This window comes from Vicugna pacos, chromosome 18 (genome assembly GCF_048564905.1).
Source record: "Vicugna pacos chromosome 18, VicPac4, whole genome shotgun sequence".
Taxonomy (NCBI): Eukaryota; Metazoa; Chordata; class Mammalia; order Artiodactyla; family Camelidae; genus Vicugna; species Vicugna pacos.
Genome location: NC_133004.1, coordinates 24,686,844 through 24,700,401, shown reverse-complemented (window position 1 = coordinate 24,700,401; position 13,558 = coordinate 24,686,844). Strand labels below are relative to the sequence as shown.

The 13,558-nt window shown below is 50.4% G+C and overlaps 1 protein-coding gene across 2 annotated transcripts in view; it reads right to left on the bottom strand.

The window, feature by feature from the left end:
* Positions 1–597: 597 nt before the first annotated feature.
* LOC102531066 (BOS complex subunit NOMO1) overlaps positions 598–13,558 on the bottom strand; it is a 51,384-nt gene continuing 38,423 nt past the window's right edge. For both annotated transcript variants that reach the window (XM_031687562.2, XM_072942671.1), the window contains 7 exons: positions 12,867–13,008; positions 9,010–9,093; positions 7,854–7,964; positions 6,002–6,103; positions 4,246–4,365; positions 1,600–1,692; positions 598–1,232 (listed from right to left, as the gene is read on the bottom strand). In XM_031687562.2, coding sequence (XP_031543422.2) covers positions 1,101–1,232; positions 1,600–1,692; positions 4,246–4,365; positions 6,002–6,103; positions 7,854–7,964; positions 9,010–9,093; positions 12,867–13,008 — 784 coding nt within the window. In that variant the 3' untranslated portion in view covers positions 598–1,100. The remainder of the gene's footprint in view (positions 1,233–1,599; positions 1,693–4,245; positions 4,366–6,001; positions 6,104–7,853; positions 7,965–9,009; positions 9,094–12,866; positions 13,009–13,558) is intronic.

The following is a 13,558-nucleotide window of genomic DNA, read 5'->3' as shown; positions in this document are numbered from 1 at the left end:
TCTGTCTATAGCATCGTCTTCTCTCCTTGTCTTCGTATCCCTGCTGCCTGTCAGACGGGGGACTCAATAAATAAATGGATGGATGGATGGATGTCCTTGATTCCAAAATAACTTAATTAACTTAATTACTTTCTATAAGAATTAAATTAATGCTGTTCAAATGCGGTGAATTCCTGTGGATCCTTTATGCAAACTGGCAGCCTTCAAGCTTCACACATCCTACGTTTGCACTTTGTTTGGCCAAAAGTTACAAACTGAATTTGTCACTAACCTTTAAAACTTGGAGGAGTTCACAGAAAACTTTTGTCTTCCTGGCTTCTCTAGAAGAGTGGATGCACGTTCCCGCAGAGCACTGGGGAGCCAGAGCCAAAAGAATCGGGCTCCTCCGGACACGGTGGGGCTGTTCACTTCGCCACCACCCCCACCTCCGACTTTCCTACCACTGAGCCCAGAAGACAGCTGCTGTGAATCATCTCACCTTTGCTGAGCATTTTCTTGTCCAGCCCCTCACTCAGGACCTACGTGCCCCTCCAGGCAGCTCAGTTTGTGTCCCCAGCATGACGCCAGTGTCATCTAAGGACGACACCTGAGATGAGCCACGACACAAACAAATGGGCAGTTTTATTGATTTTTACCTCCTAACATACCCTCCTAGTGGTACATACAGGCTGTGCGGTTTCTAGCAGGGGCCTCAGATGCAAAGGGAAGTGAAGGGAAAGGTAAGTCCAACGGGTGCCTGATCACGTGCCAAACCCCACGTTTGCTGGAGCTCTTCTTACACATGAACGCTGAAATGAGGGGTTACATTCTCACACCACCAGCACAGCTTAAATATTTCTTTGACAAAAATAATATTAATAAATTATCTTCAACTCAGAAAACAAATTGTGTTCAGCAGAGTGACAGGAGGATCCATTCACGGCATTGCACCAGGGGCCGGACGAGAGGAGGGCGGGGACGCGCGGCTTCGCAGACCCAACGGAGGAGCCCGGGGCCAACGGCGCGTGCTGGGGTGAGTCACATGCGTCTTTCACGCCAGGGGCGGGTGGTGGCCCCTGGGTCACGGCCCGTCCCCAGGGAGATTTATGTGGCCTCTTCTCTCACGTCCGCCTTGTCTTCTGTTTCTTGGCTTGTCTCTTTGCGTCTTCCGGGCCGCTAGTGTCAGAGGCCGCCTGGCCGAGGGCTCGGACTCCCTGCAGTCGACTTGTCAGCTGCTGCAGCAAGGGAATGAGCTGGAAAGAGAGAGAGTGTGAGAGAGGGGGACGCCAGGAGGAGGAGACTTCCGTGCAGTGGGACATCTGAGTCCCCCCCATCAGTGCACCTCCTCCCCCAGGCACTGTCACCGCCCGCTCTGTGCTAACGGGAGATCTCAGTTCAGACCAGGGCAGGGCTCTGCACCAGAGAGGGTCACCAGGGCCCCCGAAATATCCCAGGTTTAAGGACTAGGAGACCTGTCGCAAGAGGTTTACAGCCTTGAAAGGAGGCCTTAGGGACTGGACTTGACCTCAAGTGCTGTAACTTCTTCGGCTGCCATGTCCCCGCTGTGAGGGACCCCCTCCCTGACACGTCTGTTTCCCGTGAGCTCTCGGGACTGCCTACCTTGTTGTGGTTGTAGCCGGCCAGCAGGACGAGCAGCGTCAGCGGCAGGGCGATGTAAGATCCCTGCGCGATGTCCTGCTCGGGCAGCTTCCTCTGCAAACACCGAGGCACCCTCAGCCCCGGACAAGCCCCCCAACCGGTGCACCACCCGCGGCCACGCCACAGCCCGCTTCTGAGCCGGCTCCCCAGGGCCACCCAAGCACCCACGCGATCCAGACTCTCGCTACCCAGGAACCGAGCGACGTGGATAAATGTCAAGTGAATCCTGTGCTGTAGACTCTCATCACTCGCTCTCTGAAGCTCGGGAATGAACTGATTCTGATAGCGAGGAGTGCCTCACCCCCAGACCTTCACTATCTACACTGAGAAGACAGACGGCTGTGGGCAGCAGGGAACTCCTGTGGCTGGAAAGTCGACAGGTCTCAGTTTGTTGAGTCCCAGCTGCACACGGACTCTTTCCCACAAGGAGGCATCAAGAACCCACTGTTCCAGGCTCAGGGCCATACTGAGGAGCAAGCTAGTCCCAGAGGTCACTCCCAGTGAGGAGGTGAGGCAGTGCTTGGATCCCATTGGCCATTCACCACTTCTTCCCATGGAAGGCCCAACTCTCACCAGGGCCAGTCGGAATACAGGCCACATTGCCCAGCCTCCCTTGCAGCCAGGTGGGCCCTGGAACTCAACTCTGGCCAGTGGTACATGAACAGAAGTGACAGGTGCAACACTCAGGCTGCACCCTAGGAGAGAAGTGGTGTGCCCTCCCTCCTTGCTGGCCAGACAGCCTCCGACTAAGCGCACCATTTCGGAGAAGGGTGACATGCTGGAGGACAGCAGAGCCACAAGGAAGAAGGAGCAGGGGCCCCGACACCGTGGAGCTTCCATACAGTCCCTGCACTGCTCGCTCCTGAAGCTAAGGCCCCTGCAACGCTGTGTCTGTAACAGCAAACGGACCTATATCCCAACCAGCTCACTCCACCTCAACAACTGAAACAAATAAAGGAGAACTTTCAGATGATGAGAAAACAAGTTAAGAAAAAACAAACAAAAAAACACTGGTTCTCCAGGTAGAGCCCAGGGGCCTCCCTTTCAGGAGATTTGCAACGTCCAAAATATTCTCATAATAATAAAAGATACTCTGTGTGCCTTTCCATACTCTTCAAAGTGTACCATGGACTTTCCCAGAGGCATCAAATGTGATGATGGCATGACTCTGACAGGTAATGGAATGTGTGGCTTGTGGATTCCTGTGTTTTCAGCATTTCTCAGTTTTAATTTCTAATATGATAAATATATATATAGCCTATATAAACCAAAGCTCTTGGAGATTTTGCCACAATTTTTAACAGCATGAAGGGGCCCTAAGACCAAAAGATCTGAGAACACGGAGGCTGGAGAATGACTAGGGGGGCCTTTTTACCTGAGCTGGTTGAGGCAGAAAGAGACGGTCCCCTAATTAAGAGAAGAATAAGAGCGGGAACAGATTTCCATCTCCAACTGCCTACTTCTGTCTCAGATCCCAAGCCGTTTTCCATCAAAGCAAATCCTTCATGAAAGGCTGAATTTAGTGGGCAGTGGGAGGGCGAGGATGAGAACCAGCTGTGAGGACAGCGGTCCAGGCCGGGTCCGGGTCTTTCCGGGTGACCTCGGGCAGTCACTTTAATAAGACTCAGTTCTAAGATTCAACTATAAAATGGCGCTAATATGGACAGCACCTGCTGCAGGGGAACGCTGTGAAAATCCAGCGAGACGAGGTGTGTGGGGTGCTCAGCAGGGCATGAAATACCAGGTGGGACGTCAGGAACGGGGCTGTCGGCTCTGACACCGAACACAGGACGAAGCGACGCGCCCACGGAGGCCTGAGTAAGCCTGCGGCGCTGAGCCGCCCAGCCGACGGCCACGCGGCTCTGCTGACCAACCCCAGCTAAGTCACTCAGCCTCTCTGAGCCTCCGTAAAGACGGCAGAGCAGCATCTTCCCTGGAAGGTCTGTCGTGAAACCCGGCAGAGGCCCTGCACTGAATGGCCCTCCCTGCCCTTGTCACGTGGCCCTGCTCTCCTGGGCATCATTTCTCTCGTTCTCACAAGTGGGGCCACACTCCTGCCACCAGCTACTAGGCCTGGCTGCTCAGCCCCCACCGAGTGGCCCCTCTGTGCTGCCCAGGCTGCCCACGCGGCTCCCTGGACTCAGGGATTGTCCTGGTGGAGCCCTCACGGGTGTCATAGTCGTAGGCTGCAGTCTTCAGTGCCCCACCAGAGGCCCTCACCCTCCCCTGGGGTCACCACGTGCCTCCACACAGAGACAAACGGTCCCCTATGTACCCGTCTCTCTGGCACCTTCTGACCGAGTCGCTGCTGAGGGGAACCAGGTACGTGCTTCCTCCCGGGGTCAGAGGAGGAACCTCTGATGCAGGTTAAGATCCTATTTGCCAAGTCACCAAGCATGAGTCAGAAAGCAGCGGGAGCGCCGTGTTCAAGTCCTGGCTCTGCCACACACGAGCCCCCAGTCTTCTCCTCCCTGATTTGAGGATGATAATCCCCACCAACTTCCCACACGAAATGGGGTCTGAAAAGCACTCGGTGGTAAACGGATGGCATCTGGGAACAGATGCACGTGGAACCATTCTTCACACCTGCACCCGCCTTCTCCTTACCGTGGGATTAAAAATCAAGGTGATGTGCTTATGGTAGCCCACTGCCGTGAAGGACACTTGCGGCAGGACGTAGTCGTACTGGGACCTGGGCAGCGTGGAGTCCAGAAGCACCACGTAATTCTGTGCACAAGGAAGAAGTATTTATACAGAACAGTTGGGGCAAAGCAAATGAAAACTAAATCCTAACGTATGACTGTGATGTAAAGGACTTTATATTTCTAAACATAAACTGCAGTTTACACCTCCACACCAAGGCTGCTAACTTTAGAGCGATAGTGTCAGCGGGCTCATCCAGCAGTGACAGCCGTGCATCCCCACCTTCTGAATAAGCCCTGGGAGCCTGCAGCATGTCTTTACAAGCACATCCCACCTCCAGCTGCGGTCCTTGGAGGCCATGACTTTATGAAATACACAGTTATTATGAGCCAATCCCGATGAGGATCAAAATGAGGAAGACTTTTTAATCCGAAATAAGGTTGACTTTCAAGGGATGATACTTAAGTGGCTCATTAGCTGGCAAGTTCTAAGAATGCAGCGTCTCTGGAACAGTTCCAGTGATAGTCACAGGCCTGCAGGATGAGCCCAGACCAGGGCCAGGCACCGTGAGCATGTTAGGCAGATGCCCACTCTGCTCTCAACCACTGAAGAGCGGGACTCCATTTCACAGATGGGGAGAGCGAGGCCTGAAGAGGTTAAGGGTGACTTGCCCGGGTCACTCAGCTGGTGAAGTTCCAAGCCGGCTGTGAGCCCAGGTGGAGTCGGTTTCCACAGCGCTGTGCTGCCTAACGTGGCTTGATTTCAAAGGGCATCCGAGAGGGGAGGATATAGCTCAGTGGTAGAGTGCGTGCTTAGTATTCACGAGGTCCTGGGTTCAATTCCCCGGTACCTCCATTAAAATAAGTAAGTAATAAAATAAACCTAATTACCTTCCCCCCAAAGTAAATAAAATATTAAAGAAAAATAAAGAACAAAGGGCATCTGGAGAAGCAGAGAGGAAGCCCAAAACTCCATTACAACCTGCTTCATTGCTGTACAGCCATTTCATGCCGAGAAAGGCCATGGAGTACCATCCCTGCAGTAGGTGGGGATGACACACACAGGTTCACTGCTCGCCCTCCCAGGGCAGGTCCCCCAGACAGGAACCAAATTCTTTGCAAAGTGTGCACTCACCCCACCAACCACAAGAGTTTGCTCTGCCTGATTAGAACTGACAGCAAACATTCTATAATCAGGGAACGATGTCCAACACCCAGGCCTTAGTTAAATAGGTTATGATATTTCCTATGTTATAGACAACTGTGCAAACATTAAATAATCATGCTATAGAAGATTTAATGGTGGGGAAAATATTTGTGGCATAGTCTTCATTGGAAAGCACAGATTAGAAAACAAGGTACCAAATAGTCCTAGTTCTGCATGATCAAAATAAATAAAAGTGCATGTGCATGTATGTGTATAAACACATACATGCACATGCATTAGAAAAAGACCAAAAGGATACCGGTGCTTATTTCTGGATGATGGGATTATGTCTGATTTCCCTTCTTTCCCAAATCTCCTGCCCTGAATGGGCATTATTTTTGTAAACAGAAAAAGAGCCAATTCTGAAAAAATAATCCCTGGAGAGCCCCACTGCCTTCGACTCAGAGCACGGCGTCCACCGTGTCTGCAGGCGGTAAGAGGGTGGAAGGCAAAAGAACTGTGAAAAGTGCAATTGCTACGACACAGACTGACAGCAGCGTGGAGCGGGCGTCACCTGGCCGTCTCTGAGCAGCGGCGGGAAGTGGAAGAAGAGGGACTGGCCCAGGGACACCGTCTGGATCGGGTTGTCGAGGTTGTCACTTTTGTAAAGCTTTACCTGGAGAGCAGAAACAAAGCAGGACGTGCTTTTGAAACTGAACCTCGATAAACATTTCATTTCAGACATCCTCGGGACAGCTTATCTCTTGGGGAGAGAGGGTCTTTGGAAACACGGGTTTTTAAAGAAGCAATCGTCCTCTTCCCTGACAGGCCATTTCTAAGGCATCTGAGATGCCAGTTACGTGACACGGGTGGAAATGTTAAGATTTTAAAGTAGATTCTGACAATTTACATTAATGCTCAAAATAGTAATAACGTTAAAAAAAGAACAGCTTCGAACATATCTGTAACACGCCAGGCCCACCACGGGCACTTTACATTCATTGTCACCAGTCCCGGCTACGAAAAGGGCATTGTTATCATCCCTGTGAGACTGCATCACCTAAGGTCGCACCATTATCACGCAGTGGAGCCTAGGACCCAGCCAATGTCACTGAGGGCCTGGCCCACCTGGCGTGGCCACCCTACATGCTGCAGCCTTAACCCCAGAGGTTTCCCTTAACCTGGAAACGCACTCCCATCTTGCATTTCATTCTCTGGCTGCTTCCAGCAGCAGCTCAGTGCTTTGTGGCTGGCCTTTCTCTCCAGCCCAAGTTGGCTGCCTGGTCCCACTACCACATGCAATGGGGCACGAGAAGAGGGAGGTACACCCCTGGCTGTGGGGGCTCCACGCTGCCCCCACCACAGGAGGAGGCCAGAGCCACCCTCCTCAGGGCTCACACAGACACTCTTCTACATAACACACAAGTCAGAAGGAGTTATCCTAAAACAAAAGTCATAGACCAGAAGCCTGTGGGTCACATCCAAGACCACGTATACGCTCTTCTGCCCTGTATGGTGTTCTAAGTCAATCTGAATTCACCGCCTATATTTAAAAATCAGGTAATTTCACATAACTCTAACTTTCAGTTTTATGGAAAACTGGGAAGTGATGCCAACCCTGGGCCAGAATCCCAAGGCAGCAAGAATCAGAACCCACGCCCCCTCCCCTCCCATTCCCCAGTCTTCCCACCCCTGCCCAGCCCTCTTTATTATCGGACATCACCCACCTGGCCCCACAGGTAATGTGCCTGCAGCCCCCAAAGGGTGGCTGAGGTCAGTTAAGTGCACCTTCTCACCCAATCAAATACTTCACTATATGTAAATTACAAGTGCCTCCGAAAAATACACCCCTATGGCAGTTCATTAACACCTTTCAAGGGATCACAGGGCATGGTGGACAGTTTGTTATTCACTGTAGACACAGAGATCCTGTCAGAGCTCAAAGAGCCCTTAAGAGGCCACTGAGTCCAACTCCCTGGTTTTACAGAGCAGGAAACCAAGGCCCACGGGAATGAAGTGATGCCCAAGGCGGCCAGGTGAGTAACTGTGGGGACAGGAGCCAGCCCGGACTGTCTGACTCTGAGTCCACTGCTCACCACTCCTACCTTCTACCTTCAAAGTTATGAGGCGCTTTGCCCTAAAATTGTCTTTCCGTTTTAGACTCCAGATCGTATTGATTGTCCATTAGGCTTCTACTATGATGCTTCCAAAGACACACACTGCTGGCAAAATAGTCATGTGAAACCACACCACATCTTTTCTCTCCAGAGATCAGCAACCGTCCTCCCAGATACACGCTGGGATTAAAGATTCTTAAATCTCAACCTCAACCCTCAGCAAGTGCTAGGCAGGCCCAGGTGTCCCGCTCCCTCCCGTTTCAAAGCCAGAAAGAACAGAGCACTTGAACCTGAAAAGGCTGGCCTTACCCATAATGTGGGAAGATACTCGGAGGAGGTGATCACATTTCCACTTAAGTCAAATTGATTTATCTGCCGGAAAACTATGATGTTCACATCATCGATGTCGTTATTCCCGACCTAGGCGGAGACAAGGAAGGCTAGGGTTGAGAAAGCAGGAAGCCGGACCTCTGCTCTCGCTGTGTGATGTCCTGGGAGCTATTTCCTAGTGCGCTTCACTTCATATGAAGTGGGTGAAGCTTGCCGTTCAAGCCAGCCTCAGTCTGCAGCCACACACTGACAGGAGATGGGCCGCACCTGCCCACAGGCACATTTTATTTGACAAGCACGGTATTGTTTTTCTAAGTTTTAATTACTTGTCAACATTTTTAAAAAAGGAACCTCATGTAAAAAAGGCCAGATCTCCCAGCCTCTCTTGGAAAAAGGGAAAGATGCTCCCGCCTGGCAGCGATGGGAGGAGCCAAGCCCCACTGCCCCTCTGGGTGGGCATGTGACCCGTCTGTCACCTTTTCACATCGCCGGGCCACCGTCCACATGAGTGCCTGCGACACCAAACCCTCATAATCTCGTGCCTAATGCCACCCAGCAAAGCCCCCAAGAGGCAACCTTCTTGTCCCACCCAAGCCCTCTTACTAGTCTAGCAATGAGACCTATTCCATAGGGAAAAAGTCCACTTCAAATGACTCCAGAGCCACTTCCGGGACCTGGAGGGCTGCCTCTTCAGGGATCAATTAGTTAAGCCATGATCTTGAAGGTCAAGAGTCTCTGTCCTTGGTGGGAAAAACAAGGTCATCTGAATATCATAAAGCGGGAGGCCCTGCCACCAATTAAGCCCATGTTCTCTTTATCACCCTCCCTTGATTTGAAATGCTGCTTATTAGGCCTTAGGATCCTTAACTTGCAGAATAATGATCAGAGCTTGCAGGGGAAGTGGGGAAACAACACTTTAGATTTCTTCTCTGGATGCCTGACAGCAATGCTGTTCATTAAAAACCCACATAAGATGCTGCTTGTGAAGATGACACTATTCTAAGAGGACCCTTAATTAGGATTTAAAGTCCCCCCCCACAGCAGATGAAAGGCAGGCAGCCAGAGGAGTGCTAAGGGATTTTTTGATCAGGGAAGCAATCATGCCCCGATTCCGCTTGAGAATTCCGTGCCTTACCGCAATCACCCGGTGGTGGGGGAGGGCCCGCTCGATGTGGTCGTTGCCTTCTGCCTTGAGCTGAACGTGGTATACACATCCCGGCTGCAAACAAACGCAGGAGTCACATCTTGGGAAAGGGTTCGAAAGAGACCTGACCCGAGCCTGCTCTGCCTGGAGGCCCACATCGGACAGGGGCCTTCCCATCCCACCTCAGTGCCCAGTCTGCACCTGTTAACCTTCTTAAGAGTTCCTTTAAAAAGCACCCAATGTAGAAACTTTTCCCTGAAGTTCTGCAACTCCTTCAAACCCCATTCAGTTTCTTCTACCCAAGGAAAATGAAATGTGGCTTCTTATTTGTTTTTTCTTTTTTAAAAAACATTTTTCTTCTTTGTATGTTTTTTATTCTATTCCTCCAATTTATAGGCGTAGGCCATGTTTACCAAAAAAGTCACTATTCAGAAAAAACTTTTTTGTTGACATTGTACACATGAAGGATGTACACTATTTACTCAGATAATTTTCTGGCAGAAGGCAGTATTTTGTTCTAAGAAAGCCAGCACATTCTGACAATTTTCCCCAATAGAGGGAAGTGAAGTGTCTTGAAAAAATGAAGTTTTTGGTTTGTTTTTCACACTACTGTATGGGCTGGCTAGTGGCAACTCTGATAGAGAGAGATATGAGTTCAAAGGGAAGTTTTTCGGAAGGCTGGAAATCAAATAAAATTCAGCTTGGAGCAAGGCTTTACTAGCAGAAATGAGCCCACTGTTTGTAAACTTCTGAACTATTTTTTTCTTACATGCTTATTTTAAAAAGAGATCTGCATCAGGTCCCCAAAGGGTGACAGATCACTTATATTAGCAAGGTTTAAAACACTGAAATCAACCAATTTCTGATCACCAACAGCATACGGGACCCGATGACACCTTAGGATCTAGAGCATGGGGCTGAGGTCAAAGGTGACTGTGTGCATCCAAGAGGGGCAACCCTGAGACTGTCATCATTTATTTGCAAGTCGGTGTGAGCAACACGGCTCTGCTCTCCTAAACAGTGCGCTGCAGCCTTCTTTTGTGCAGGCAGAGCAGCATCGGAACGGTGATCGCTTTAGGTTAACCAGGGGCCCTTCCAAGTGGTAGCTTAAGGGTGACTTTTCTCCCCCTTTCAAAATTGTCCTTTTCGATATGTTGCTTGAACTATTTTATAATGAGCACATGGTACCTTTACAAAGACAATAAAGCAGTTATTCTTTAAAAAGACAGAACATTCAAGTTTATGATCACCAATAGACGTATTAAGCCACTTTATAGCTCAGTTAGGACAGACAGCACTGGGTTTGGTTCAAAATAGCTGTTTGTGCCTCAGAAAGGAAAGACGTGTGTAGCTATTTGGGAAGAAACGCAGAGGCGGCACAGCTGAAGCTGGGAAGGGCGGGCACTGCCCCCCCGGGCTCCTGTCCTCAGGCTGGGCAGAGCCCATGGGGTGGCCGCTCCCATCGCAACCCGCCCGACTCCTTGCTCCTGGCTGGCTGACTCAAGGAAGCACCTTCAGCCTCTGGGGGCAGCACGTAGGGGTGAAGCGTCTCACCCCAAATGCCTTGACAGCTACACTGCCCGGAAAGATCACCTGGGGAAATGAATTCTGATGGGGGTCGAAATCCTTAGGAAATCTTCAACAAGGGATCTCCAGCCCGGTATCCTCTGGGAGACTGGCAAACCCCAGTCCAAACCCTTGATGAGAAGCATTCAAGGCTCTTCCTCCAGAACCCGAGGCCTGGCCCGTGGAAGGTGTGGGCTGCCACAACACTGAAAGTGCTAATGACTTAACACCTGTTACCAGGAGGAGGGTGCCGGGGAGCATTGGTGAAAATGGAAATCTACTGCAGTGGGGAAGGAAACTATATTCAGTTTAATTAAATAAAATGTGTTAAGTTGGTGAGTTTAGAAAAACACGTCTGGACCAGCAAGACCCTGGGGGAACCAAGAAGGCAATCTGAATCTGCATGCTTGCACTCGTAAGAGTGAGGTGAGCTCACCCTAGCACGAGGCAGACTGAAGTGCACAGGCGCCTCCGGGCCCTCCTCATGCTGCTGACGTACAACGAGAAAGGCTGCACACAGAGCCCGAAGAAGCGGGGGTTCTGGTGAGGAGCACCACAGGGGGCGGTGCTGTCTGTTCCTGCTTTTTAACCATTTACTGAGTCAGTGCAGCAGGCGCCGCTCCGTGTATTTCACGTGTAATAACTCACTTAATACCCACAGCCAGCCCAGCCCATAAGGAAGACATTGTTCTCATCCTCATTTTACAGATGATGAGACGGACACAAAAAGGATGACACGCTTGCCTGACCTTACACGGCTAAGAAAAGGCAGAGGCAGGATTCAAACCCATGCAGAAAGGCATCTGTGCAGCCACCAAAAGATGAAAATGCACTGAACGCGTGAGATGGAGAAGCTGCTTTTAGGGACTCACTGCCTCTCCCGGGGCCCCGGCTGCCGGAACCACTGCTACATGGAAGGAAAGCAGGCCTGGGGGATGGCAGAGGGCAGTCCCGGGGCCCCACGGAGCACGTCGGGGTGGCAGCACCTCCACAGGGGCAGGGCTTCCCACGGGGCTGAGGAGAGCTAGGAGGGAGTGTGGGGTAACGCCGCCCAGACTCCTGTGGTGGCGGGATAACTGTCATCTCGTGCAATCTGATGAGAAGACACCGCAGAGGGAAACCAGTGGGCAGAGGGGACAGGGCACCCACTGGGTCAGTGTGCATCCAGCTGAGCCACCAGAATACACGTACTCCAGTCCTCAGCACGGCCCCCAGGACACCCCTAAGTCCACCTTCCCCCCTCGGCTTGACTGCTGCATGTTCACCGAGCAACCTTCTGACCTGACTTCCAGGAACCCCAATGTCTGAGAGTGGGCATGCCCGACACTGGACATGAGCATTCTTATCTCTGGGAAAGGACAGCATGGCCCCAAGATAGTGCCCAAGTAAACTGGCAAGTGGATGTGCCTCTTAGCTCACATGACTCGGGCAAACAGTAGTCCTCTGCCAAGATGTGTATGACTATCTCTGGGGTCAACTAAGAACAGCCAGTTTGTGAATCTGAAAGAGCTGGGACCAGACCCCGGGTCCAAGTGGCCCAGTGCAGTGGGCGCCAGTCCACCCACACTCCCTCTCGTTGACTTCTACTTAGTGTCTGCTGAACGAGCAGATGAATGAACGGGTGCACAAATCAAAACCAAGGGAAAAAAGCATCATAATTCTGAACCAGATGCTGCAAGCGAGAAACCAAAAGGACAGATCAGTTGGTTATCTGGCCCACACGAAGAAGTTGTGGGTTTCTTTTTTTTCCTTTGTAACTAGATATAAACATCTAAAAACCCAGAGTTTTCACATGAAAGTTTGAATTTCTCATTTCTTTTATGAACTCAGTCTGGCAAACCAGAGTCCATCTTCCTACATGGCTACGAAGAGCTGGAGCTGAGTAGTAGCTGCCCCCTCATGTGGGCTATATCATCTCCACCGCAGCACAGTCCACACCACTCCCTACTGTGCACCCAGACTCCTCCAGCCTTTTACAGTGTTCTTCTGGCTCTACAGGTATTGCATTTGAGAGCCCTGGCCTAAGCCACAACCTTCTGCTAGGCAAAAGGTATGTCAAACCCATGGCTTTCCACCTTTATTTTGCCACAAAACCCCAATGCAGTATGTCAGCTAGATAAAAGGTAAGCAGGTCAGCTAAGACAGGGATTGGGAAGAGTTCCAGAGCCCTACATCCCCCTAAGCCTCTTGCCCAGCCCATTCCTAGCAGTCTTGGGGGCACCACAAGACACCCCTGAATCAGTAGGAAAAAATCCTCTAGTGAAACAGGTCCAAAGTCTCACCAGCAATCCACGTAACCTGAACTTCCCTTCTTCATCTGTTACGGTGTCTTCTCCATAAATACTGCAGTCGTTCTGTCCCACTGCTTCCACGGCAACACCCTGTTCTGGTTCTCCATTTAAGGAAGAAACTGTACCATAGCAACTGGAGGGATAAGACAAGAAACAGAACATGACGTTCTCGTGGTTTTCTGAAGCACACAAAAGAGTTCAGGGGAAGTGTCCTGCACTTACCAGCGATTTACAGTGCAAGACAGCTCAGTGGAGAACGGTGCCCCGAATGACCCAGACAGTTCCGTTCTGGCCATGGCACTTGCAAATCGAGCCTTCCTGCCAGAAGGCTGTCATCAATTTCTCTTCTTGTAGAAATTTTAAGGGATGCTCCAGAAAATTGTAATTTAAAAAGGCTAAGCTTTTATTTTATTCCACTTTATTATATTTTTGTTACCCTTTATTTTAAATAACGAAGCATCCAATAAAATGAAAATAAATCGCTTCCCCTTTCATTCCACTTTCATATTCAACTGAAAATGGTCCATTTTTCTAAACTTGCTCCTTCTGATTAATCAATCTTTGCCTCAAGTGCTTTTGTAAACGTGTATAAATATACGTGTCCATGTATCTGTGTGTATAAATGATACTAGTATTTGTATAAATCATCTCTGGAAGTATTCAGAAACACTGGGAAACCTAGG